Source organism: Nothobranchius furzeri, chromosome 15, assembly GCF_043380555.1.
Source record: "Nothobranchius furzeri strain GRZ-AD chromosome 15, NfurGRZ-RIMD1, whole genome shotgun sequence".
In the NCBI taxonomy this organism is placed as follows: Eukaryota; Metazoa; Chordata; class Actinopteri; order Cyprinodontiformes; family Nothobranchiidae; genus Nothobranchius; species Nothobranchius furzeri.
The window spans coordinates 61,640,694-61,667,809 of NC_091755.1; the positions used below are offsets into that span (position 1 = coordinate 61,640,694).

The following is a 27,116-nucleotide window of genomic DNA, read 5'->3' on the forward strand; positions in this document are numbered from 1 at the left end:
AGACTTTTTTGTAGGGCCTGAAACACCACATTAGTGTACCAAATTCCGTACTCCTCAGTCAAAGCATGGCTTGGGGCTGGCAGTTTAATGGTCCTAGGGGGCGCTATTTCAGAAAATAGGCCACGCCCACCGGATGTTCACATCACATTTTTTGGGGGGCAGGACTAGGATCACTCCCAAGAAGTTTCGTGGCAATATCTCTAGAAATGACGAAATGGGAGGCAAACGTAAGGCCACGTCCGTACGCCTGACTTTGCCGCGCCGCCACAGCCCCGCCTTCTGCAGAAAACTCCCAAAAAGTGACGCCAAGCAACCCCAACTTGTCTTCAGTTACCTGCTACAAATATGGGGTGATTATTTGAAAGGGCGAATTTTGGAAAATTTCCCAGTAAAACTTGACCTTTTAAGTCCTGAGGGGGTGGAGCTTATGTGACATCATCAATCGACCATTCATTTGTCTTCGGAGGGCGATGACGATTGTCCATAGAACATTTCTTTAACTGTAATTCTTTCATTTATGAAATGATAGCAATTTGAATTTTTTTGGCGAGTGCTCGAACTTTGAGGCCAGGTCCCGCCCCTTCAGTATTTACGAAAAGTCAATTTTATTGTCTCAATTTAATCGTCCATCGCTTCTGTTCGATCGCACACTATTTTTGAGACGATCGTGCGAAAAATGACCAAACTGTTCAACCAAATATAGACCCTAGAAATGGCCAAAACGGGGTCAAAATGGCCACTTTAGTCCAAAATGGCCGACTTCCTGTTTGATATTGACCATGGGTGCAAGAGGCTTTTCTGTGCGTATTGTTGAGTTCTACAAGTGTACCAAATTTCATCACTCTACTATGAAAAAAGGTCAAAGCGGAGGGGTATTTTAAATTTTCCAGGGGGCGCTGTCGAAACATTTTTTTACCAACTTTCACGTTGCCAGTGAAATATGTAAATTTCACGCACTTTCTATATTGGGCCAGAATTTGGTGAGTTTTTGGATATGCTAAGACCCCCTAAAGGCCATCCAAAGACGCGGAAGAAAAAGAAAGGAAGAAAGAAAGAAAAAGAAACAGAGCAGATACAATAGGCCTTCGCAGCGCTTCACTGCTCGGGCTTAATTATTTTCATGAGAACCAGAACAAGACAGCCTGATAACAGTCATGTGAAAATAACAGTTAAAAAGTATGCATGTGTAATAGAAATAAAAATATATTAATTAGTTTAACTCACTGTGATACAAACAATAAATCAGCCATAGCTGATTAGCAATCATGAAATGAGGTCTGGGAGTTTTTAAGTTTAATTCTTTTATTAAATTTTTTTCTTAGATCTGTTAAAAGGTCACCATGGCAGCCTGTGTCTTCAACATCAGCTACACAACGCAGCAAGTGTAAGTTCCAAATACCTGTCTTGACCACTTCATGTATGATTTTGTACTTGAAACAGCTAGGCCAAACCTGTTATTTTTTTCTCCATAGCCATTTGGATCATCGGTGACAGCTGAGTGAGGCGTGGTGCCCAGAGAGCTGCAGAGACCCTTAGACAACCTTGGCCTCCCTGGCATCCGTGTCTCCTGGTTCGGTTCACCCTCCACCCCGCCATCACCTGCTGGGCACGGCTACTCCTCCTCCCCGCCTCCACCTGCTGGAGGCTGCTGCTCCTCCACCCCGCCATCACCAGCTGGAGGCTGCTCCTCCACCCCGCCGTCACCTGCTGGGCACAGCTGCTCCTCCACCCCACCATCACCTGCTGGGCACGGCTGCTCCTCCACCCCGCCATCACCTGCTTGAGCCTGCTACTCCTCCTCCCCGCCTTCAGCTGCTGGGCACGGCTGCTCCTCCACCCCGCCATCACCTGCTGAACACGGTTGCTCCTCCACCCCGCCATCACCTGCTGGGTACTCCTGCTCCTCCACCCCGCCAACACCTGCTGGGCACTCCTGCTCCTCCACCCCGCCATCACCTGCTGGAGACTGATGGTCCTCCACACCGCCATCAGCTGCCTGTGGCGCGCCGCTGACGAGCAGCCCAGCCCAGCCCAGGTCTCACCTCTCCCTGCCCGCCCTGGATCCACCTCCACCCACCCAGGCTTAAGCTTCCCCCTGCCCGCTGCACGTCCAGCTGGCCTCTGCCCTGTCCCCTCTCTCACCTGCATCACCCCCAGGCTCATCAGGCTCCCCCATGCCCGCAGCCTTCTCCCACCCACACAGCCTCTCCAACGTCATCCACACCTCCAGGTTACCCACCCTCAGCATCAACCCCCCCACCCCCCACCCCCCACCCCACCCCCAACACGCTCACCCTCACCCGGCTGCCACCTGGGACAGACATGTCATGAAATGAGAGATGCACAGACCTTATCAAAACTAACCTAAACATTTTTGGCCTATACCTTAGAAATCTGGCTAAATGATGAGCCAGACTTTCTGGAAGATGAATTTCCGTCATGGTCCCTGTGTCACCAGACACACAGCAGCTGGGAGCTCTAAACTGGGTGGCTATATAAAAAAACAAAGAAACAGCACATTTATAAATGTTTAAAAGAGCATAAAATCACGTGTAACAATAATCTGCAAAACAAATTAAAACTACAAGGTGATAATAAAATGTTTACATAGAAGATTATTAAAAATAATTCACCTTTGCTACGGGTAAGGCTTCACGTCAGCCTGGACAAGTGCATTCTTGAAGACTAGTCTGACAGCCAATGTCTTGGGTAGATTTAGCCTGAAAAAAAAATAGAAGCACATTGTTGTTGGAGTTTATAAAGTCAGATAATATACAAAAGAAACTGTCAGATATAGGCACTTTATAACATTCCTAGTGTGTGATCGTTATTATAACGTAAAAGTCAGTCACATATGATGTGGAGAGGTCACGCTGTGCTGGATTTCACGCTGTAATGATGTCTGTCAACTAGTGCTTTGTTAGTTAGTGTCACTGTTGCAGAATTACCGACTGACACAAAACCAACCCGAATTTTCTCCGAGCCTGACAGTAATAGTCATGTGGACCGTTTCATCGGCCAGGGCTTCGAGATATGTTCCGATTCGCCGCTGATTCTAAACTCACATCCCGTTCCACATTTTGTGAACTTGACAAATTAGCCCGGAGGAAGTGCATACCTAAGTAAACCACGTCTCTCAAACTTTGCATTTAGGTAGGGAATTGAGCTGCAGTATATCTGCGGTCAGGTCTCTCTACGAGTCCGAGAGCTCCACGAGTGGTCAGCCCCGTCCGAGAGCTCAACGAGCGGTCAGCCCTGTCCGAGAGCTCAACGAGCGGTCAGCCACTTCGATAAACTCAGCTAGTTTAAAGGTGGCAGTGACCTAAAATACATACATATAATTTAACTTACCGAAAAAAATGAAGTGGAGACTCCTTGGACGCTTTTAGTGCAATTAATACCACAGCAAGTCATTTTGTCCAACAATTGCACCAATAATATCCAAAACAGAATACACAAGCACAGAGACTCATAATCCCGAAACAGTTTCCAGAAGAGACCGAGGCTGTACTGAGGCCTTTCCACTGAGCTAGCTCTGTGGTCACGTGGGTCTGAGGCGGTGGTCACGTGTGTCGGATGCTCATTAATTATACAGAATTTTAGGCTTTCAATACACTTAAACAGAAAAGTGAGAAAAAAAATTCACCCCCCCCCCCCCCCCCCCTCAGAGTTGTCATGAGTGTAAACTAGATAATTTAAACAAAAAACATGTTTTGGTACCAGGCTGTAAACATGTTTATTTCTGCTGTGAAATTGATATTTTTAACATGGGAGTCAATGAGGATCTGCTCGCTTCTGACACCAGCCCCCAGCAGATGAGGGTGGAACTGCAATTTTTGGTACTTCCGCGTTGGGACCAATTTTGGAGCCGCATTGTGGGGGCTTGGGGACGACGTACATTACGCCGTGGGCGCGCACCAAGAACTGAGAAGTTCTGAATGTCATCCATCTTGTTAGGGTAGAAGCAGCTTACATCCGGCTCGAAGGACCACTAGTGGTGGGTAGATAACATGGAAGGGGAGGACTGTAAGGTGTTGATTCCGGTTTGCAGCTGCCACTCCCCGGAGTGTCGGCCAGAACACTACTCTAGGCCCAGATGGTGATTCAGGAAGAAGACACCGAAGACACCCAGGATGGTTTAAACGCTTGTATTGCCTCCACACAGTCAAAGGTAACAGGCTCGTTGGAGGAGCAGGTGTTACATACAAGATTAGGTACAGGTGTGTGTGTGTGGTCTCTGAAATGAACAGAAAGAAAATAGTACATCACTAAAATGTTCATAATAGTAACTCGGAGTACATCAACAGAAACACGAGTAGGAAATAAAATAACGTCCCCTTTGCTACCATAAACCAGATATTACCCACATCTCATATATAAACCCACTGAGCTAACTCAACACCCAATTATCCCCAATCACACGGCAGGAGAGCTAGCCTAACTTAGATTAGTTTCGCTTAGCACTCGCTAGCGACACAAACAGAAACATCGTCATTTCCCTCTAACTTCGATTACAGTCACAAACACATTTTATCCGCACATCCTCACACATCACAGACTTACGTTGCTCAGTAACGCACACTTTTCACGAAATGACCACTTCTCTGCTGGTAAGCGGGAGCGAACACCAGGGGCGTCGGACTGGGGGGGAAAGGGTACCGTTTACCCAGGGCCCACTGCAGGGAGGGGCCCTGAGACAGCTTCGAATAAAAATGTTTTATTGTTGTTGTTTTTCCTCCCAACTTACTTAATGTCTTAATAAACTTCCCTTTACCTGGATAAAGAGGTTAAGAAACAGAATTTTGCCTTAAAAATAATAACCGAATAATCTCTGAGGCATCTATCACCCCTTAAAAATGTGCAAAGTGGTTTAGTCCACACCAGCGGCCAGGGGCTGCACAGCCGCATGTACAGCTATGAGACATCGCAGATGCCGACAGCCAGAGCTGGAGGCAGGAGAGTCAGTCATGTCTTTTCCCAAGAAAGGGAAATCTGGCTTCCAGAAAAGAAAAGAAAAGAAAAGAAAAGGAGAGAAAGTTAATTGAACAGAAGCAAGTATTGACTAGGTTTTTCAAGAAGGAAGGTGAGCAGCAGCAGAACACAGTTTTAGCTGATATTAGCTAGCTCTCAGAAGCTCATGTTAGGTGTTCAGTGTTAAACGCCTTTAGTTTCACCATCAAGATCAAATATAAATTAATTAGTGTTATCAGTGAAAACACTAATTAATATATATATATATATATAATATATATATATACTAATCAGAATTATTATCGCGGGCGGCCTCTACAGGTCACTCTAAGCAACTACAGGTCAACAACTGAACAGAATAGAAAGGAGAACTCACAACTATGGGGCCTTTTGTTCAGCACAACAAAAACAGCCCTAACAATAAGGTAATATTAAATAGGTAACAGGATAGACAAGACCTAACCTATAATCAAATAAATTAAAAAATATGTTCCACCAGTGTTCCCTGTAAGTAGTATATTAGTCTACTTGAGGTAGTCCCAGGTTGTGGTAGTTAGGGGTTTATGTTTTAATGCAGCATAAGACTATAGCCGCAGTAATAGTAATATAAGTAATGTAAATAGCGCTAAAAATATACTAAAAATATACAGCAGCAGGTGTGTGCAATTGCAATGCAGAAGTAGTTGTTTCCAACCAGGAATGTTTCCCAGTTCTTGGTTCAACGAGTATTTCCTTGTTGGAAAGTGTGTGTGGATGGGGTGTTGGGGGTGTAGAGTCCAGTCTGTCTTCCTATACTTCTGTCACACTGGTGATTCTGCTGGCTGGGAGCCGGGAGGGAAGAGAGTTCAGCAGTCTCACAGCCTGGTGGATGAAGCTGTTGGTGGGCCTGGTAGTGCGGGAGCGGAGACTTCTGTATCTCTTTCCAGAGGGCAGTGACACAAAGAGGACAATGACACAAGAGGGTTCTATGATACACAACAGGAGAACCTAGAGACGAAAGGAGAGCACCAGGAGACACATGAGGGGACATGACAGTTTGTTAAAACCCCTCAGACATCACTGACATGTTCTAATATTATCAGATGAAAAACTAAATTATCAGACATGCCGTCTCATCTGCTTCTTTTCTAAACTTGCAAAAAGTAACAAAGCCATTAGAAAGCCACTATTTGTGGATTCTCTGAAAGTTTCCATGGAGTGTGTGACAACTTATTTTTTCATTGATCCCATCATCTAATCTCACAGCTGAAACAAACATCCTTAATAATCTGTGCACAGGAAGCTTACCGATGCTGTAGTAAAACAAAAGGTATAATAATTTATTATTAATATGACCTTGTTGCAGCACTAAAGCAGAAAAATGAGCTTTTGCAATAACTATGAAAATTTTTTACATATGAATTGTTTTAGAGCCCTTTTATTGGCAGAATCTGATATTAATTTTAGTTCTTACAAAACAATGGGTTCCAACGTGGTTTGTGTGGCGTTGCCATAGTGTGACTGACGTCATAGGCACAGATCCCCTGTCCTCTTTTTTTGGAAATTGAAATATGGTCACCCTATTAAAGAAACTGTCCACCCAGGCTTTTGCACTGCACAGAGACGCTTCACTGCCTATGACTTTGAACATCAGTTGAGAGCGGTTGAGAGTCAGTCTCATGCAGACTGACTAATGAAGAGAGGGCCTCAAGTTAAGACCCTCTTCTCATTGGTCAATCCACACAAGGTGGGTCAAAGGTTACCCTAAGCGGGTTACGTGATGTCAGGCATTCAAGTATTGAGTATATTTACTGGATATTACAGTAAATATTCTGTATGTGACCATATTATGGTGATCCCTGGGTCGTGATGATGGGGCCCTTTAATATTCTTGCCCAGGGTACAACAAAGTGTTAATCTGTCCCTGCTCCATCTGTTCACCTTTTTGAATCATTTCAAAAGGCATCCTAGTGACATTTTGACCTACTTTCTAAATGTAATCTAGTCAGAATTGTATAATTCTTATTTTTCATGAAAGGCAGGTCAGCCTGCCTTTAGGGCACATTTTAGACCTTTTATGTATTGCAGATTGTTCTGAACTCAACAGAAAAAAGTAAACTGCTAAAAAAGCCCCCCAAATACGGGGAGTTTGAATAAAAATGTAAACATTGCTTTACTGTCTTAATTATTTTTAACATTGTTTTAGACGACCTTAAATTATAACAATTACTCCCTCCAAAAAATTAAAATAAAAAATCCTCTAAATGTTTGTGTGAAAAATTAAGGGTCCAATTTGTTGCTGTGATAGAATAAACTACAGAAACTGCTTTATACCTGACGCGTCTGCCCCATCCCTACTGCACGTGAGCTCTCGGTCGCGCACGCGCCAGCTGGGTTAGCGCGCCCACGCGGACCCGCTGGTAGGACAGGTCACAGCTACAGCTGAGCCGATGAGATCATGGAGCCTGCACTGAGGTCGGACGGGATACGGCCGGGGACCCAGCGGTGATGGAGAGGTGTCTGTCCCTACCCGGTGAGTGCGCACCTGGGGGCCTTAAAAGACCACGTTTTATTAGAACAAATAGAACTGAGTGCGGTCAGTTTGCGAGACAGATTAATGATTATGTAAGATACTAGCTCGGACTCATGTAGCCGTGTAGACATTATGAGCAGGAAACTAATCCCTCATGCTGCGGTGGTCGTAGTAGTCTAGAATTATTCCTCTGTGTGCCCAAGCTGCCTGGTCAGAATCAGTGTGCGCTCTGGCGCGGTGTCCTCGCTACTGCTTTGCAGAACTTAATGAAGCGTTCGGAGCGTAACTAATGATAATCATGCAAATGAACGAGATCTGAGGTGGTGTCTCGACTTTTCCTCCGCAGCAACAGCTGGCTGCATCTCAGAAGTAAGTGGAGTGATTTAAAATCAAGCTGTGACTGTTTCCTTCTGGTTTTGTTCAGTTTCCCGTTAACTATCGTTCCACATGAGGGTTCAGTTGCGTGAAGTTAGAATATTGTAAGGCAAATAATTTAGACAGCTTTATTAGTGCCTGCTAAGCTTCTCTTTATTCTCTATAGTTTCAAGTCATGTATAAAATAAATGTCAATCCATCATATTATGAATCCAATAAAGTTTTTCCCCAAATTTTGTAGAGAAAGACCAGTTTATTGTTTCCAACAATAATGATGACTGACAAGCATACAGAACCAATCTCCCAGTTGCATCCTGTTTAGTGACTCCCAGCACCCAATCCTCTTAGATTAGAGGAGGGATTATGATTTGGATTTGCCTCAGACAGTCCTCAATAACTGGTGCATGATGTACTGGGTTATGATGTTTTTCTTTTAGGGATATTTTAAAACGTCTTTAATGTTGTTTATTTAACATTAAAAAAACAGAATTTCTAGGCGCAGCCGTGGTGTGGAGTGTGTCGAGTTTGGTGGCAGGAGAATCTCGTCTCTGCTTTTTGCGGATGATGTGGTCCTCCTAGCTTCATCCAGCTCTGACCTTCAGCTCTTGCTGGGTAGGTTCGCGGCCGAGTGTGAAGCGGCTGGGATGAGGATCAGCACCTCCAAATCTGAGGCCATGGTTCTCGACCGGAAAAGGGTGGCTTGCCAACTCTGGATCGGGGGAGAGGTCCTACCTCAAGTGGAGGAGTTTAAGTATCTTGGGGTCTTGTTCACGAGTGAGGGTAGGAGGGATCAGGAGATCGACAGGCGGATTGGTTCAGCGTCTGCAGTGATGTGGACGCTGAGCCGATCTGTCGTGGTGAAGAGGGAGCTGAGCTGGAAAGCCAGGCTCTCGATTTACCGGTCGATCTACACTGTAAAAAATGACTGTGAATTACACAGTAATTTACTGTGTTTCTGTAAAGTAACTCACTGTGAATGTATTTAAAGTAAAATACTGTATAATTGACAGTAACTGTTGCAGTACTGTATAAATCACAGTAATAAATGCAATACTGTAAAACTTCACAGCAGACCAAGTTCTACTGTAGTAAGTCACAGTAATATAATCACTACTGTAAGAAACAAAGCAAAAATTTACAGTAGTATGAAAATACTGCATAAATTATGGTAATACATGCAATACTTTAAAAATTCACAGCATACCAAGTCCTACTGCATTAAGTCACAGTAATATCATCACAACTGTAAAAAACAAAACAAGACTTTACAGTAATGGGAAATTATTGTATAAATCACTGTAATAAATACAATACTGTATAAATTCACAGCAGATCAAGGTCTACTGTAGTAAGTCACAGTAACATATTCACTACTGTCAAAAACAGAGAAAGAAATTACAGTAGTGTGAAATTACTGCATAAATTATGGTAATACATGCAATACTTTAAAAATTCACAGCATACCAAGTTCTACTGCATTAAGTCACAGTAATATCATCACTACTGTAAAAAACAAAACAAGACTTTACAGTAATGGGAAATTATTGTATAAATCACTGTAATAAATACAATACTGTATAAATTCACAGCAGATCAAGGTCTACTGTAGTAAGTCACAGTAACATATTCACTACTGTCAAAAACAGAGAAAGAAATTACAGTAGTGTGAAATTACTGCATAAATTATGGTAATACATGCAATACTTTAAAAATTCACAGCATACCAAGTTCTACTGCATTAAGTCACAGTAATATCATCACTACTGTAAAAAACAAAACAAGACTTTACAGTGATGTGAAATAATTGTATAAATCATTGTAATAAATACAATACTGTATAAATTCACAGCAGATCAAGTTCTACTGTAGTAAGTCACTGTAATATCATCAGTACTGTAAAAAACAGAGAATTAAATTACAGTGGTGTGAAATAATTGCATAAGTTATAGTAATGAATGCAATACTGTATAATTCACAGCAGACCAAGTTCTACTTTTGTAATTCACAGTAATATAATTACTACTGTAAGAAAAAAAAAAGCAAACATTTACAGTAGTGTAAAATTACTGCATAAATTATGGTAATACATGCAATACTTTATAAATTCACAGCATACCAAGTTCTACTGTAGTAAGTCACAGTAATATAATCACTACTGTACAAAACAAAACAAGATTTTACAGTGGTGAGAAATTTCACAATGACTTATTGTGTACTGGATAAAAACATACTGCAGAAATTCACAATAATAATTTAAATTCACAGTGACATGTGTACCATAGGGAATTGCAGTACCTATTACAGTACTGTAGAAATTCACAATAATATATTGGAATTTAAAGCAACATATTATTTATTGTTGTAACAAAATGTAAATACTTTAAAAGCTCACAGTAACCATTACAGTATACTGTTGAAATTCAGTTACATATTGTGTACTATAGAAACCTCAACCAGCTCTAAAATGTCACAGTAACTCATCACGTACTGTGTAAAACTACAACCAAAGGTAATTTCAGAGTGACATCGTGTACTTCGGGAAACCACATCAAGCAACATGATACTGTAAAAATTCACAGTAATTGTTTTAATTGTACAATGTATTTTTAAGTAATTATAGCAACCAGTACATTACTGTAAAGATATGCAGTAACATCATATATAACCATTGGGTATAGCCTCTCCCTGGGCTGCCACCTTACCGTGGTGGAGGGGTTTGAGTGTCCCAATGATCCTAGGAGCTAAGTTGTCTGAGGCTTTATGCCTCTGGTAGGGTCACCCATGGCAAACAGGTTCTAGGTGAGGGATCAAAGAGCAGCCTGAAGACCTCTTATGATGAATAAATTCAATGGAAACTGTGTACCCTTGCTCGGACGTGGGTCACCGGGGCCCCCCTCTAGAGCCAGGCCTAGAGGTGGGATACGTTGGCGAGCCCGGCCGGTCACAGCCCGAAGAGGAAACGTGGGTCCCCCTTCCCATGGGCTCACCACTCATGGGAGGGGCCAAAGGGGTCAGGTGCAGTGTGTGACAGGTGGTAGTCGAGGGCGGGGGACCTTGGCGGTCTGATCCTAGGCTAAAGAAGCTGGCTCTTGGCACATGGAATGTCGCCTCTCTGGTGGGGAAGGAGCCTGAGTTGGTGTGTGAGGTTGAGAGATTCTGACTAGATATAGTCGGTCTCACCTCAACGCATGGCTCTGGCTCTGGAACCAGTTTCTTTGAGAGGGGTTGGACACTCTACCACTCTGGAGTTGCTCCCACTGAGAGGCGCCGAGCAGGGCATACTAGTTGCCCCCCATCTTGGTGCCTGTACGTTGGAGTTTACCCCGGTGAATGAGAGGGTATCATCCCTCCGCCTACGTGTGGGGGGGACAGGTTCTGACTGCGGTCTGTGCTTATGCACCAAACTACAGTTCAGACTACCCACCCTTTTTGGAGACCTTGGAGGGGGTGCTGGAGAGTGCTCCTTCCAGTGACTCCCTCGTTCTGCTGGGGGACTTTAACGCTCATGTGGGCAACAACAGTGAGACCTGGAGAGGTGTGGTTGGGAGGAACGGCCCCCCTGATCTGAATTCAAGTGGTGTTTTGTTGTTGGACTTCTGTGCCAGTCATGGATTGTCCATAATGAACACCATGTTCAAACATAAAGGTGTCCATATGTGCTCTTGGCACTACGATACCTTGGCCTCAGCTCGATGATCAACTTTGTTGTTGTTTCATCTGACCTGCGGCCGTATGTCTTGGACACTCAGGTGAAGAGAGGGGCGGAGCTGTCAACTGACCACTACCTGGTGGTGAGTTGGCTCAGATGGTGGGGGAGGATGCCGGTCAGACCAGGCAGGCCCAAACGTATCGCAAGAGTATGCTGGGAATGCCTGGCAGAGTCTCCTGTCAAAAGGAGCTTCAATTCTCATCTCCAACAGAACTTCCAAAATGTTCCAGGGGAGGCGGGGGACATTGAGTCTGAATGGACCCTGTTCTGTGCCTCCATTGTTGAGGCGGCTGACCGGAGCTGTGGTCGCAGGATCGTCAGTGCCTGTCGTGGTGGCAACTCCCGAACCCGCTGATGGATGCCGGTGGTTAGGGATGCTGTCAAGCTGAAGAAAGAGTCCTATCAGGCCTTTTTGGCCTGTGGGACTCCAGAGGCAGCTGACGAGTACTGACGGTCCAAGCGGAACGCGGCTTGGGTGGTCGTTGAGGCAAAAACCTGGGCGTGGGAGGAGTTTGGTGAGACCATGGAGCAAGACTTCCGTATGGCTTCAAGGAGATTCTCGTCCACCATTCGGCGCTTTGGGGGGTGGGGGGTGGGGGGGGGGGAGCAGTGCGCTACCAACACTATTTATAGTGGGGACAGTGTGCTGCTGACCTCTTACTCAGGACGTTGTGGATCGGTGGGCAGAATACTTCGAAGACCTCCTCAATCCCACCGACATGTCTTCCAGTGAGGAAGCAGAGTCTGGGGACTTTGAGTTGGGCTCTCAAATCTCTGGTGCTGAGGTCACTGAGGTGGTTAAAAAGCTCCTCTGTGACAAGGCCCCAGGGGTGGATGAGATCCGCCTGGAGTTCTTTAAGGCTCTGGATGCTGTGGGGCTGTGTTGGCTGCAATATCGCGTGGACATCGGGGGCAGTTCCACTGGACTGGCAGATTGGGGTGGTGGTTGCCTTATTTTAAAAGGGAGACCGCAGGGTGTGTTCCAACTACAGGGGGATCACACTCCTGAACATTCATGGTAAGGTCTATTCAGGGGTTCTGGAGAGGAGGGTCCGTCGGATTGTTGAACCTCGAATTCAGGAGGAGCAATGTGGTTTTCGTCCTGGCCGTGGAACACTGGACCAGCTCTATACCCTTAGGAGGGTCCTGGAGGGTGCGTCAGAATTTGCCCAACCAATTTACATGTGTTTTGTGGATTTGGAGAAGGCGTTTGACCACGTCCCTCTGGGGGCCCTGTGGGGGGTACTCCGGGAGTATGGGGTACCAGGCCCTCTGATACGGGCTGTTAGGTCCCTGTATGACTGGTGTCAGAGCTTGGTCCGCATTGCTGGCAGTAAGTCGGGCTCGTTCCCAGTAAAAGTTGGACTCCGCCAAGGCTGCCCTTTGTCACCGATTCTGTTCATAACCTTTATGGAAAGGATTTCTAGGCGCAGCCAAGGTGTGGAGGGCATCCGTTTTGGTGGCCTGAGGATCAGTTATCAGCTTTTTGCAGATGATGTGGTCCTGTTGGCTTCATCAGAACGTGATCTTCAGCTTTTGCTGGAGCGGTTCGCAGCCGAGTGTGAAGCAGCTGGGATGAGAATCATCTCCTCTAAATCTGAGACCATGGTCTTGATTTGGAAAAGGGTAGAATGCCTTCTTTGGCTCAGGGATGAGGTCCTACCCCAAATGGAGGAGTTTAAGTATCTCGGGTTCTTGCTCACGAGTGAGGGAAAACTGGAGCGTGAGATCGATAGGCGGATTGGTGCTGCATCTGCAGTGATGCGGGCGTTGTACCAGTCTGTCGTAGTGAAGAGAGAGCTGAGCCAGAAGGCGAAGCTCTCCATTTACCGGTCGATCTACGTTCCTACCCTCACCTATGGTCACGAGCTTTGGGTAGTGACTGAAAGAACGAGATCGCGGATAAAAGCGGCCGAAATGAGTTTTCTCCGCAGAGTGGCTGGGCTCTCCCTTAGAGACAGGGTGAGAAGCTCTGTCATTCGGGAGGGGCTCGAAGTAGACCCGCTGCTCCTCCACATGGAGAGGAGCCAGTTGAGGTGGCTCGGGCATCTGGTCAGGATGCCTCCTTGACGCCTCCCTGGTGAGGTTTTCCGGGCACGTCCAACTGGGAGGAGGCCTAAAGGTAAACCCAGGACACGTTGGAGGGACTGTGTCTATCACCTGGCCAGGGAACGCAGTGGGATTCCCCCGGAGGAGCTGGCCCAAGTGGCTGGGGAGAGGGAAGTCTGGGCCTCTCGACTTAGGCTACTGTCCCTGCGACCTGACTCCAGATAAGCGGGTGAAAATGGATGGATGGATGGATGGGTGTTATAGTACCCTGAATGGTACTACAGAAATATCTAGTAATATGACATTTACAGTAACATATTGTGTACTTTAGGACATGAAAGCAATGGTTAGGAATGGCTCCCTTTGTTTCAAAGTTAAACATCAAAACAGACAACACTGTCAAACAGGTTTTTCTTAATATCAAAATTTAGTATAATCATGTGGGGGGCTAAGGCCATTACTTGGTCTGAGTTTGGCTTCAGTGGGGTCAAAGGTCACCACAATGTGCAAAAAATCCCCTTTATGAAATTTTAAATGACAAAATGTAGGGAAAATGAATAACTCCCAAACTTTTTGACCTAAGGAGCTGAAATTTTAATGTCTAGATTGTGGTGCTCGAGCCATACACTGTGCAAATTTTTAGACTCGCAGCACCTTGGGAATGGTCAAAAGTCACAGAGGTCAGCCATTGAAGTGGCCTTTTGGCCTGCTTTTGTCTAAAAACTCAACACAACTCATGCGTTGAGATTTAAACATGAAATCTGAGTATGTTGCTTATCAAACGTACTTTACCCGCATATCTCGGTGCAGTTATGATGGGACCTCTGGGGGTCTACTTGGCCTTCCAAAGTTCTTGCAGAGTTGTGTTTTGGGGTGATTGATAGGGTCTCTTCACAAGCCAACAGGCAAAGCTTCAAACAATTTGAAAAACTGACTTTTAACTCTATGGGTTAGCTGATGCCGTTACGTCTACGCTTTTATATGCTGTTATGTTTTTATTGTTTGTTTCTTAAACTTTTTACTGGTTTTATATGTTTTTATTTTTATTGTACAGCACTTTGGTGGCATGTTTCATGCCTGTAAGGAGCTTTCTAAATAAAGGTGATTGACTGATTGATCGATAAGATTATTCTAAAGCGACCCCTGGGGATCATCTGACCTGAGTCTGGGGTCAAAGGTTGCTGCGTGGCAGCCAAAATGTATTTCTTTGAAATTTGAATTAAGAAAATGGTGGGAAAATGAATAACTTTAAAACTATTTGACGTATGAGGCTGAAATTTGTGTAGAATAGAATAGAATAGAATAGAATAATCCTTATGTCCCACAATGTGGATAGTGAGTCATAGCAGCTAGTTTGTAAAGTAAATGTTTTGCTCCAAGTTAAATATTCAGATTACAAACTAAATACGTTGGTGTGACCTAATTATTTAATTTGTAAAATAAACATTTAAGTCTAAATTAAACATTTGGCTTGTAATATTATTATTTAGTTGGAAACTTTAACATGAATAATCATGGTGAAAATATTACTTAGAAAAACGAACCACCTATTTTTTTACCTTCTTCTAGTTTAACTTAATTGCTGCAAAAATTATGTTTGATTTTAAATGGCACCACACAGATATGTGCAGAAATAAAAATTATTAATACTTTAAACTATTATTCACAGCATTTTAACCTATTAAAATTTTAATTATATTTCAGTTGATTGCATTTTGCTGCTTCCACCAAGTCTCAGAATTAGTTTTCTGAATTATACCGTACCAAATATAATTTTTTTCTACAGTCTTTGTATATATATGTACAGTCTATGGTATAAACCCAGTTACTAGGAACTACTTTTTCTTCTGCCTTCCACAGTACAACTCATTAACTATTCAGGAAAACGGTCAGATCAGATAGATAATAATATTAACTGCATTTTGCGATGTAGGTGATGACTAACATGCAGTTACTGTGTTATTTATAAATGGTGTATTTTACTGGTAATTCATCTCGAGTCCCAGTATTCATGCGCTCATGCCCGGGAAAGCACCTGGCTCACGTGATCACGGTTCACAAGCTGTAGCCAGCGCCGCTGGGCTGCTCATTGGTCCAGCCGACAATTGCGCGGCAGTCTTTGGCGGTGTTCTAACCGGTTCTAACCGAACAGCGGCAAGAAAGAAAAAGAACAGGAGGAAAGAACTTCAGCTCCAGGAATAAAGGGATTCGCAACGTTCTACAGTCTGCTGCAGGACGACGAAGACTGTTTTCTCGACGTAGATGCGTGGAGCATCACTGCATGTAAGTGCCCTTTCTCTTTACTGACTTTTAGTCAAACATTGCTTGCTCAGACTAGTCACCGATATTTGAGAAAGGATAAATTTGAGTTAACTGCCGTTCTGGTTCAAAATGTCTTACACGTGTACTGTTTGTAAATTCAAAGCTGTGTCAACTCCCGCATTTATTCGACATGTTAAAATGCACAGAAATGTCGCTAACATTAGATTTCACTGTGGCTATGCAAATTGTCCTTCTGCTTTTTCAACAGTAATTGCTCTTCAAAAGCATATGTACAGAGTTCATACGACCACAGTTAAATCAAGGGCGCAAACGCAAGGACATGCTTTAGCTTTGTCATGCAAATTTGAGGGGTGTACCTTTGTGTCAGAGCGTGTAGCAACCTTATGGGAGCATCTGCAGCTACACAAGTCAGGTGGGACAAAAGTGCCTTGCCCCTTTGATAACTGTCCAAAGACTTTTTCTGTCCGTTCATCTTTCACCTCACACATCAGTCTGAAACACAAAGCAATAATTTGCACCTCTATTGCTGCTGCTGCCAGCACAGCTAGCTCCATGGACACTGAAATGACTAAAACAGCTCAACCAGGTTTAGATGACAATCGTGAAGCAGAAGTGTTGGATGGTGACACTGAATTAGATGAGAATGAGTTCATGACCAGTTTGGCCTTGTTCTATCTCCAGATGCAGGCTAAAATGCTGCTGCCTACCAGCATGATTCAAAAAATAATTGAAGAGTTCCAGCAGGTGCACAGTTCAAGCACAGCCCATCTTTTGTCTAAGCTGCATCAAGATTTGACTCAGTTAAATGTGCCTGAAAATGAAATCAGAAATCTCATTGATAATCTGTCAAAAAACGACCTGATGAAAAGATGCAATGAAGGAGTTTTTAGAAGTGATCAAACACGGAAAACGCTTTTCAAGCGTGAATTCAATTATGTTGAGCCAACAGCGATTTACCTGGGTATTGACAGAAATGGAAAAGAGAGATTTTGCCAGTATGTGTCCATTAAAGAGACACTCAAGGCATTACTTAGCCAAGGATCAGTTCAAGAGCAATATCTCCAAGCAAAATCTGAAACATCAACTCCTGATGTCCTCGAAGATCTGAGAGATGGTAAAATCATAAAAAACAATAAATTATTAAATGAATCACCATCCTCAGTAGGTATAATCTTATATCAAGATTCATTTGAAGTTGCTAACCCCCTTGGTTCTGGCAGAAAGAAGCACAAGATCTTGGCTATGTATTTGACGCTAGCAGAAATCACGGCACACAACTTCCGTTGACCAAATGCAACTAGTTTTGTTGTGCAGGGAGGAGGACTTCAAATTTTTTGGCCAAGAAAAGGTATTTTGTGCTGCAGTTAATGACCTGAAAGAAATTGAAGACAGTGGTATTCATGGTCCTAGAGGGAATAATGTGAGGGGTACTGTTTTGGCCATAACAGGAGATAATCTAGGATCTCATTCCATTGGAGGTTTTACTGAAAACTTCAGTAGAAGCAGATACTTCTGCAGATATTGCCTCATTGACAGGGAAACCTGGGAGCAATCTCCAACAAAACCTGGTCCAGCTAGATCAGTAGAGACCTACAAAAACTGTGTGGCAGAGGGGGAAATGGCATATGGGGTAAAGTTTGACTCTGTGTTCAATCAGCTGAAGTATTTTCATGTTTGCCAGCCAGGCCTCCCTCCATGTCTGGGTCACGATCTGTTTGAAGGGATTGTTTCTGTTGATCTTGCTCTATATATAAAGCACTTAGTAAAGATTGAGAAACAGTTCACATATAACCACATAAACAGGATAATATCATATTTCCCCTACAAAGGCAGCGATGCCAACAATAAACCATGTGAGGTAAAAGCAGATGGCGAAAAGCTTGGTGGCCATGCTGCTCAGAACTGGTGCCTCTTGCGTCTCCTTCCTGTAATGGTTGGGGACAGAATAAAAAATCCCCTTGAAAATGATGTTTGGCAGTTGTGTCTCAAGTTGAGAGAGGTTGTTGAGCTAATATGTGCACCGAAGATCCACAAAAACCAAGTTGCATATCTTCAAATGCTTATTGAGGAGTACCTTGAAATGAGAAGAAAAAAATTCCCAGGAAATTCACTGCAACCCAAACATCATTACCTTGTTCACTACCCTGCGCTTATCCTCCATTTTGGTCCACTTATTCGATTATGGACGCTGCGTTTTGAAAGCAAGCACAGTTATTTTAAACAGTGTGCAAGGAAGCTTCATAATTTTAAAAATCTCTGCAGCACTTTAGCTGAAAGACACCAGCTGCTGCAAGCTTACTTGCTTGCTGGCAGATTCTTTCCGCCATTGCTTCAAATAGGGGAATCCATGAAGTTCCATGACAAACTCTACCAGATCGCAATACAGAGAGCTGCCAGTCTCCGTGACCTTCATCCAGAGAACACTTTTGAAACAGCCTCTGTTACATTTAAAGGGACGCTGTACCAAAGAGGCATGGTTATTGTTGTCAACCAAAATGACACAGGCTACAAGTTTGGGAAAATTGTGCTCATACTGATTAATCAGTCATGTGTGCATGTTGTTGTTGAGCTGTACCAGTCAGTGCGTGTTTTGGATCTCGGTGTACACGGTCTACAAAACAGTCATGATGCTCATTACGAGTGTGTGTCTATGGACAGTCTTGCAGACTACTATCCATTGGCCACATATAATCAGTTTAGTCTGAACTTGATTGCCTTGCACCATTCAGTGTGTTACAGGTAAAAGACATGGACTCCATTGAGCATGCAATACAGAGCGTGCTACCACAGCTACAGAGGGAGAAGGTGGAAGCAGTGATTCACGAGTTTGAAACGACATTGGGTGTGGAAGGGCCAGATGATCTTCAGTTTATCAAAGAGGCAGACATCAGTCACCTACTATCACCCATTCAGTGCAGAAGATTGATTAATTCTTTCAAAAGTCGTAAGCTGTCTCAATTAGCCTACATGTTTATGTTCACTGCTATTGTATTTTGATGATAATGACTATTAAGATGAAAAATGTTGGAATGAAACAAAATTAACCATTATGTTTTTTGTGCCTATGTCAATTTGTTATGCAGATCCAAAAAGTCCTCAGCCTATCACCTCCTCACCCGTTTCTTCCCCCTCTAGCTCATTTTCAAATGAGCCTTACACCAGTCCATTAACCAGTCCACAAGGACACAGCAAATGGGTAGACGGATTTCAGGTGCAATGGGACAAAATGAGGCCCGCTCTCAAAAGAGCCATTGATGATGGTAATCGTCCAGAGCCAGGGGATCGCAGACACATGGTGAAAGTCATTGTTGATTCCATGAGAGAACACTGCTTGAACCCGACACGAAAAGACTGCACAACAGTAGCAAAAGCTATAACTCAGATGTATCCTGGCAGCTTTTTAGATAAAACAGATGAGGGAGAAATTATTGGATGTGGATACTTCACTTTACTGCAGCAGCTGAAAACCAGAGTTGAATATGTCAACAGAGACAACACACTCTCCCGCCTGAGGAGGCCCAGAAGGTCAGACACAAGTGATGATGACCAGCCGCCACCACCTGCCAAATGTGCTAAAATCGACAGTTATGGTTGTATTAACTGGCAGCCACAGGAGTATCCAGAGGGGGAAACGGCTCAATCACTAGAAGAAAAGAGGAAAGAAATGATAGATATTTTTACTCAAGATGGACCAAAGGCAGCTGAGAGAGGAAGGGTAAAGGAACTTATGACAAATACATATTCAAAACAGCGAGAAGACATCAATGCTGACCCATCTCCCAGCATTCTGGACATAAGTAAACGGTGGCCATTTCTCCTGTCTTGGAAGCTCTTACTTTCCCACTTCACTACCCTGACTGGTGTTGACCTGTACACCAGACTGAAGGATGACATGGATAAAAAGGGGAAGAGGCTCCTGGAGTACTTCGGATGTCAGGTGATGAGTTGGACCAAGGAAGTTAAAGCTCTTCTGAAAGATGCTTTAAAGGCAAACCGAGAGGGCACAGATGGTCTTGCAGCACTCCTGGTGATGATGACCCATTTCAAGGAAGCAGAGGACGCCCTTTTCATCCTTGCTGATGTAAGTTATTATATTGGTCTTAAATAATTCTTAATGTAAAAAGTTCTTTGTTAATTGTAAATAGGGATGCACCAATACACTTTTTTTCACTTTTGACACCATTATCTGAGGTTTAGTATCAGTCGATATTAGTGCTCAATTTGTGAATCAAACCTTCCCGGAACGCAAATACCGGGGGGGGGGGGGGGGGGGGGGTTGGTTCGCTGGAGTTTTTGACAATTAAAATTGCGCCCACATTTTCTAAGTTAACACAACTCTTTTGACAACAGTAGTTTCAGCATCTTTACTGTCCCCCTGCTTTAGCACTCTCCCCTCTCCCCCTACGCAGCGGCCGCACAGGTGCTCCTGTCAGAGTTCCTGCTGCTCTAAACATTAAAATAATTATTTCATTTTCTGTTCCTCATGTCTGATTACATTCAATGGTGTCTGTTTGTTGCAACCAGCAGGTACAAAAACTAACTTGTTTTCATTTGACTATTTTTCTGTCCTGCCTGTTTATTATCTTCCTGCATCTCCTCTCAATCCTAAAGAAAAACTGCTACCTGGGTTCATATATATTCACCTTATGAGTTACCTTTGAACTGCAGTTCTAAAAGATCTACCGACCGCAAAAACAGCAGTCTGCGCGCCAGCCACACTGGTGATGAAGTCACCGGAGGACAAAACAGGTGATGCGCTCCGCCCCACAGCAGCGAAAAGCATCAGGCACAAATAACAGACAGAAAACATAAAAGGAAATGAGCCGACATGAACGATCGCGTGTTAAATTTGTTTTTGAGGTGGTGACACCTAATTGGATAATGTTACTGTGGCCGTGCTCAAGACGCAGATGTCTGGAGCACGTCAACGATCAGAGCTTTGCACCTATAATCTCCGGAGAGTCTGCATGAATAATGTAATATCAGTAGAACCAGGATCGTTTTCGGGCTCCCCCTGGGTGTGTAAGCTGAGGGCTTCCAGGGGAGCCTGTCTTCTTTTGGGGTGAGTCGGGGTCCCTTCAGCTGACCCGTAGTTCAAACCATGCGTATAGCACAAGTTGGTTGCGCGAGTTGCCGGATCCTAGCAGACAGTTGCCAGAACGGTCCTTTGAAAATAAGACAGTTCCTGGATCTTGTTCCGGCGAGATCCGGCTCAAATTAAGCCCTGGTCGATATTGATCTCATACCGATACAAAAATCCAACACTTTATTGCATAATGAACTACATATGAAAAAGACTGCACTGCAAAAACTGATTTCTAAGAAAGTAAAAACACTCCTTTTTAAACATTTTTCTTTTTAGTCCAAACAGATTAAAAAAAATCCCCAGAAAAATAGCATTACTTAAAATTAGCTAAAAATTCTTAACTATGATCCAGATTTTCTAGTTTTGAGTAAAAAAAAATCTGCCAGAGAGGTAAGCGGTAAGAGGTAAAAAGTTGCTTGGCTAGAATTTGTAAAACTAGCAAATAAATTGATTGTTTTTTTACTTAACTTGAGCAAAACCTTGCGAGACTTCATAACTGCTGCCTTTTAACTATGAACTGCTTTAAATTCCCTCCAAATTGACGGTCAGTCGAAACAACGGAAAATTTGCAATACGTGCTGGAACAGAGCACGTTGCTCTTTTGCCGCTGACCGCTCCTGCATGTCGCCTCCTGTGGGTCGAACCCTTAATAAACACTAGAAATCCAAGAGGCCTTTGCAGCGCTTTGCTGTCCGGGCCTAATTAAAAGACAACTTAGATGTGTTTTTCCTTTTTCTTTCTTATTCTAATGCTTTGCTGGAGTATTAGATCGAGAGCAAAATAATGTGATCAAAGCATCCCTAGTTGTTGCATTTTGCGTTTTGTCCTGTTCTCTCTGAGCCTCAGTGGATATACCAGGGACTGTCTTCTACATTTGCCAATTGTAAAACTTAAAAAGGAGTCTGTTAAGCTGTGTTAAACACTGTTTACTGTGTTTTTATTTATTTATTTTGTAAAAAGTTTAATTGTGCATTTTGTTCATCTCAATTCGTCAGGTTACAACAACTCCTGCTGATGCAGAGGAACAGTTCGTCCTCCCAAGCACCCCAAGGCTCATCGCACTTGGTAAAACTGTCATTTAGTAAAAGCAGATATAGAGAAAAATAAATCCTAAGTTGACATTAAGACTAGTGAGGAAGTGTCATTACTGCAGTGCCCGGGGAGAACATTCCAACTATGACTTGGTTGGCTGGGGATGAGACAATGATCATCCCCAGCCAACCTCCTGCCCACTCAGCCACAGCAACACTTTGCCAGGAAAGAAGGTTTGCGAAGCAGATCGCTCACGAAATTCGTGTGCTGCCTGCTTTTCCTCTATTCACATCAGGCACAAAGTTTTCCGTCGCAATCAACAAGCGCTTCTGCTCACCTGTTGCATTTCATTTTTTAACTATGTTTACCAGGTATTAGCCCCCATTTACTGCTCTTTTCCTGTTTAAAAACACCCCACGTGCCTTTGCTGTTCTGTGTGTGTGCACACTCAAACACCCTACCTATTTATATCTTCGGAAACTGCGCCGATCCTGCTCAGCTCTTGTGTAATTAGACCAATTCCTTTAAAATTGGGTTCGTAAATAACTTGGTGTTTTTGGTATGAAACAATGCTACTGTATATATTTATCTTTGAATTAAACGTATTTGTTTATCTAAGCAAAACAGGTTCTCCCCCTCCCCATAGTTCAGCCTACACTGCGGGAATGGGTGTGTTTAATTTTCATCTCTAGTCTGTTTAGATACACAAATATGATTGCATTTATCAATCGGTGTTTTGTTTGAAAAATAGCTTTATTTTGTTAAATTTCATGGCCTGCCTCTTCTGTCTTTGACTTCCTGTCAGAACTGATGCAGCTCCCTTTCATAAAAAATAGAGCACACGCCAAAACAATTGTCACATGGCGTGAGCCTTCCCAGTGCTTCGCAGCTGCTGTGAACGACACCATAAGTCAACAAGGGCGCCGAATAGAAGCGCTCTTTGTTCCACGATGCTTAGCATCACTTCTGTGTCTGATGTGAACTATGTATCAGACATTACTTATTTGTAATTCAATTGTTGTTTTATATTTGATTATTGCAGGAGACACTATGTGGTCTGCGAACAAGTGGATGCTATCCATAGAGGGCAGAGTTGTAATCCCACTTTTGCCTCCCATACCGGATTTTACAACTGCCTTGGCTGTCCTGTTTGCCAGTTTCTATGTATTCAACATAGAATATCAGGTGGAAGCAGTCACAACACTGGAATTCGTTCAGAGGTATTGCTAATAACATTCTAACTTAACTTTGAGCTACAATTAAATTCAAGTTTATTTACAAATATTTAGAAAAATCTTAGAACTCTTCATAGTGCTGAAAGAATAGTAATTTAAAATTAGAACAGTCGGACAATAACTAAAATCATTTGCTCATACAAATATGTTCATTCAGGACAATAAACGCTGTAAGTCTAAATATCCAATCGGCGCCAAAATCATTACTATGTTTTAGCTGCACCTTGACTCTAAAGCTGCTATTCGTAATCTGCAAAATAAACTAGCTTACTCACTCAGAACTCTCACCCCTCCCATCAAGTAGCAGTCCTAGGCCATGCCCCCCTGAGGAAGTGCGGTGATGTTCTGCTGCAAAATGTGCTACAGGCGTAATGAGTCATGGAGCCACGTACATGCAGAAGTCTGTTTGTCGGGTGGGATTGTTTAATCATTGGTTTTGGACCAATCCATGTTTTTGGCTGAAGTTTAGACAAAAGAACCACTTAATTATCTATGTTTTTCTTTAATCTCCACAAAATATTTCTAAGAATGTTGTGTTAAAATGTTAATAGGCATGAAAAAATCTGTTAGATTACTTATTTTGCAGATTAAAAGATAGCAGCTTTAAATTTCTTATCCTTTCATGTTGATTCCTATAAGCTTTTTGATCTGTTCTGAGAGGACTTTTGTTATGATGATGTGCTCACCAAACTGTCCATAAGTTATATTAACCTATATTTTCATTTCTGTTAGGTTCCTTGCCAGGATCAATCCAAATTCCATCAAGTGCACAGCCAAGGTCCAGACGAGCAGAAAAACTGGCAGAACTGTGAAGAGAAAGACAACGGATATAAATCCACGCGTCGTTTCATTCATGAACGCCTTCTCTGCATTTGACTGGCAAAACAGCTAGCTTAAGGTGAGGTTCTGATACTGGTCACTACATCTATGAAGATGGGTTTGGTCTTTATTTGTCTTAAGTAGCGTAAACATATGGAGCCCATAAGGGGACATGAGCAACAAAAATCTTGTGCGTACCAGTAATTTTCTCGTGCGCACAATTTAATAACTTGTGCGTAAGAGATACTTTATCATCAGCTAATAAAAGTTAAAAGCCAGATGTTTTTGTCAAAAATTGGAATAGACTTTAATCATGAGTTGTTGTAAGATCCACATCCCTACTGGCTATATTATTAGAATTATTCTCACAATCTATGACCTAATGCTTGGATGTGACCAGAGGGCTCATGCTGTAGGCTATGTGCGTTTGTAACAGATCATAGTCTTGGATTTGGAACTACAAAAACAAAGAAAAACGCTGAAATGAGGAAAAGCTGGCCAGAGAAATGGAATGTGCAACATTCCTTGGCACCCCTGGCTACTTTATGCAAAGAAACTTCATCTTCACTCATCACTACAGTTAATGGCATGCTACACTTGTAACGGGGTTGGGCGATTTGTATAATTTTTCCAACCTCCAATTGTCAGTCCAATAACTGACGATAGACGATACATTCGCAGATGTGTCTCTGAGCAACATAATCATGCACCAATTGAATTGCGAAAAAAAAAGAAGCCCAATCATGGATATTTTAAATGGAAGCACAGTGCATAGATGTTTGATGGAAGAGAAATTTATATTCTTCCTACTTATTGTTTAATTTTGAATCTGGTCAAGTGTACGTCACAACGGTTGTTATAAACACGTTTATAGTGTTATAAAGAAGCCTCATCTTTGTTTCCCTGTGGCGCACACCATTGTGGTATTTTATTTTACTTAAATATTTTCTTGTTTTAACATAGGCGTTTGCACCTGGGCGCATTAGTGACTTTGCAGGACAAAATGAAGGGAGTGAAGCATCCTGTCAGAGACATTGAGGATCTTTGTGTCTCTGAGAGGAAGCGGAGCCACAAGTGAGCCTCGTGAGGAGAATGGCGAACCTTATTGCAAAGCCAAATGCTACGGCTTTTTACATTACATTAGTGGTTATTTTGGTCTTGATAATGTCGACAATAATATCGTTTATTGTCAATAATTTGTTGAACAGCATTCCAGGTCAAGATGAACCTTAAATTAAATGAACCATGCAAGGAGAAATTCTTGGGGAAAAGATTTTTATTTTCACACAGGGATTAAGGATGGGTGCCGAATAGAGTTGGCTATCGATTCAAATTTCAAGAGTCGATTTGATTAAGATTCTCAAGATTTAGAACCGATTATTGCTATTCAGTTCAATTTGCTATATCCATTCAGGTCAGTGAACTCTTCTTTTTTTTTTTTTTTGCTGTTACCTGACTATGTAGTTGTGCAGTATATTAAAATAGTAACATTCAACAACAAACTAATGAAATATTAGCAGTTTAAAATGGCTGTAAGGCCCAATCTCTCTCTCAGAATGTAACTTTTCACAAACAAGCGGTCTGAATCAGCAAACTGAACCAGGAACAGCCAACAGAAGATGTAAGATGTACACACAAATGCATCAATGGAACACAAACCTAGGGCATTATGAACAATAAGAAAGTAAGAATCCATCCAAAAGCTATGTGCTCACACACACACACACACAAACACAAACACACTTATTATTTGATTTTTATACTGGCCTCACTAAACACAAATGCTTTTTAACCATATTTGTCAGATATATTTTTTGGCTTGAACAGCTTCAGGGTTGACCTTCCCTTAAATGTAATCATTTGGTCCAAGAAAATGTCCATGTCTGGACCACAGATGGCTGGGATACGTGGAATATTCATTTGTGTTGCGCTCCTTGACTTCACATTCCCTCTTCATCTGTCTTAATTAGCTGAGTTTTTTATTGTGATTGTTTTATTTTCAGGATGTTGCTGTGGAGCAGCCCTACAGAACTGATGGACTGGGTGAGGGAACCTAAGAGGCAAGGAGTCTGTACCAACAGTACAAATTTTTTTTTACATCGTGGTATGGAAAAATAGTGTTTTTTGTTGATATGTCAATGCCACTGTTTTGACTGTTTTAAGGTTATTGAGGTTCGTAATATTGCAATATGTTCACAACATGTTCTAGAAACACGATGGTGATCATGTATCATTATTTATCTGGATACTTCTATCCATTGTTTTAAGTCGTTTTTGTGTTCTTTGAATACACAAATGTTCACAGCATGTATACAAAAATGTTGACATGTTATTGCCTGTTTTTATAGATATGGCTATGGCTAGTTGTATTGTAATGTGTGTACAACATGTTCTAAGAACTTAATGATTATTATACTTTTTTGACAATGTTATCTGTGGATATTTATATCCATTGTTATAGAAATAAATGGGCAAATGTAACTTTTGTTGTACTAATTTATTTAGTAAGATACAGCATAACATAAATCAAAAGAACACCTGCAATATTTTAACTTTAAAAGACAGTAATGCAATTTTTACTATACAGTTAAAGTACTATTTTTTAGCCAAAAATACTAAACTTGGAATTTACTGTTATTTCATTTATAGTTAAAACACCAATGGTGTAATCACAAGCGCAGCAATTGAAAAATTAAATTTATTTTACAGTGAAACATGGTAGCAAAATTAGTTAATTTATAATTGCAGTAATCCTACTGTAAAAAGGGAAATTCATGCAGTGTTTTGAAGTACGGTTACAATAACAGTACTTTTACATAAACAGTAAAGCACTGTGTGTAGTTACAGTTAATTTTGCAGTTATCCCAATATTACTGTAATATAAACAGTAATATATAAAATTTACTGTGTTAGATTTTGAAGTTAAAATAATGTATACTATAACAAAACATACAGTAATTGTTAGTTACTGGGTTCAGTTCTTTAGTTACAATACTGTATTTTCTTTTACAATAACTTACTGGTTTATTACTGTGAATTTTACAG

At 42.3% G+C, this 27,116-nt stretch overlaps 2 protein-coding genes across 4 annotated transcripts in view; both read left to right on the forward strand.

Annotated features, from left to right (window-relative positions):
* Nucleotides 1-7,353: 7,353 nt before the first annotated feature.
* The window catches only part of LOC107391005 (ERC protein 2), a 300,921-nt gene continuing 281,158 nt past the window's right edge, over nt 7,354-27,116 (forward strand). For all 3 annotated transcript variants that reach the window (XM_054745980.2, XM_070545069.1, XM_070545070.1), the window contains exon 1: nt 7,354-7,483. The gene's annotated coding sequence lies outside the window, so the exon portion shown is untranslated. The remainder of the gene's footprint in view (nt 7,484-27,116) is intronic.
* Nucleotides 15,699-26,563, forward strand: LOC129152922 (sterile alpha motif domain-containing protein 3). Its single transcript, XM_054731171.2, has 7 exons — nt 15,699-15,899; nt 18,629-18,843; nt 18,983-19,980; nt 21,981-22,050; nt 23,060-23,237; nt 23,985-24,150; nt 26,075-26,563. The coding sequence occupies exons 2-6, from the start codon at nt 18,648-18,650 to the stop codon at nt 24,142-24,144; spliced, it is 1,602 nt and encodes a 533-aa protein (XP_054587146.1). The 5' UTR covers nt 15,699-15,899; nt 18,629-18,647; the 3' UTR covers nt 24,145-24,150; nt 26,075-26,563.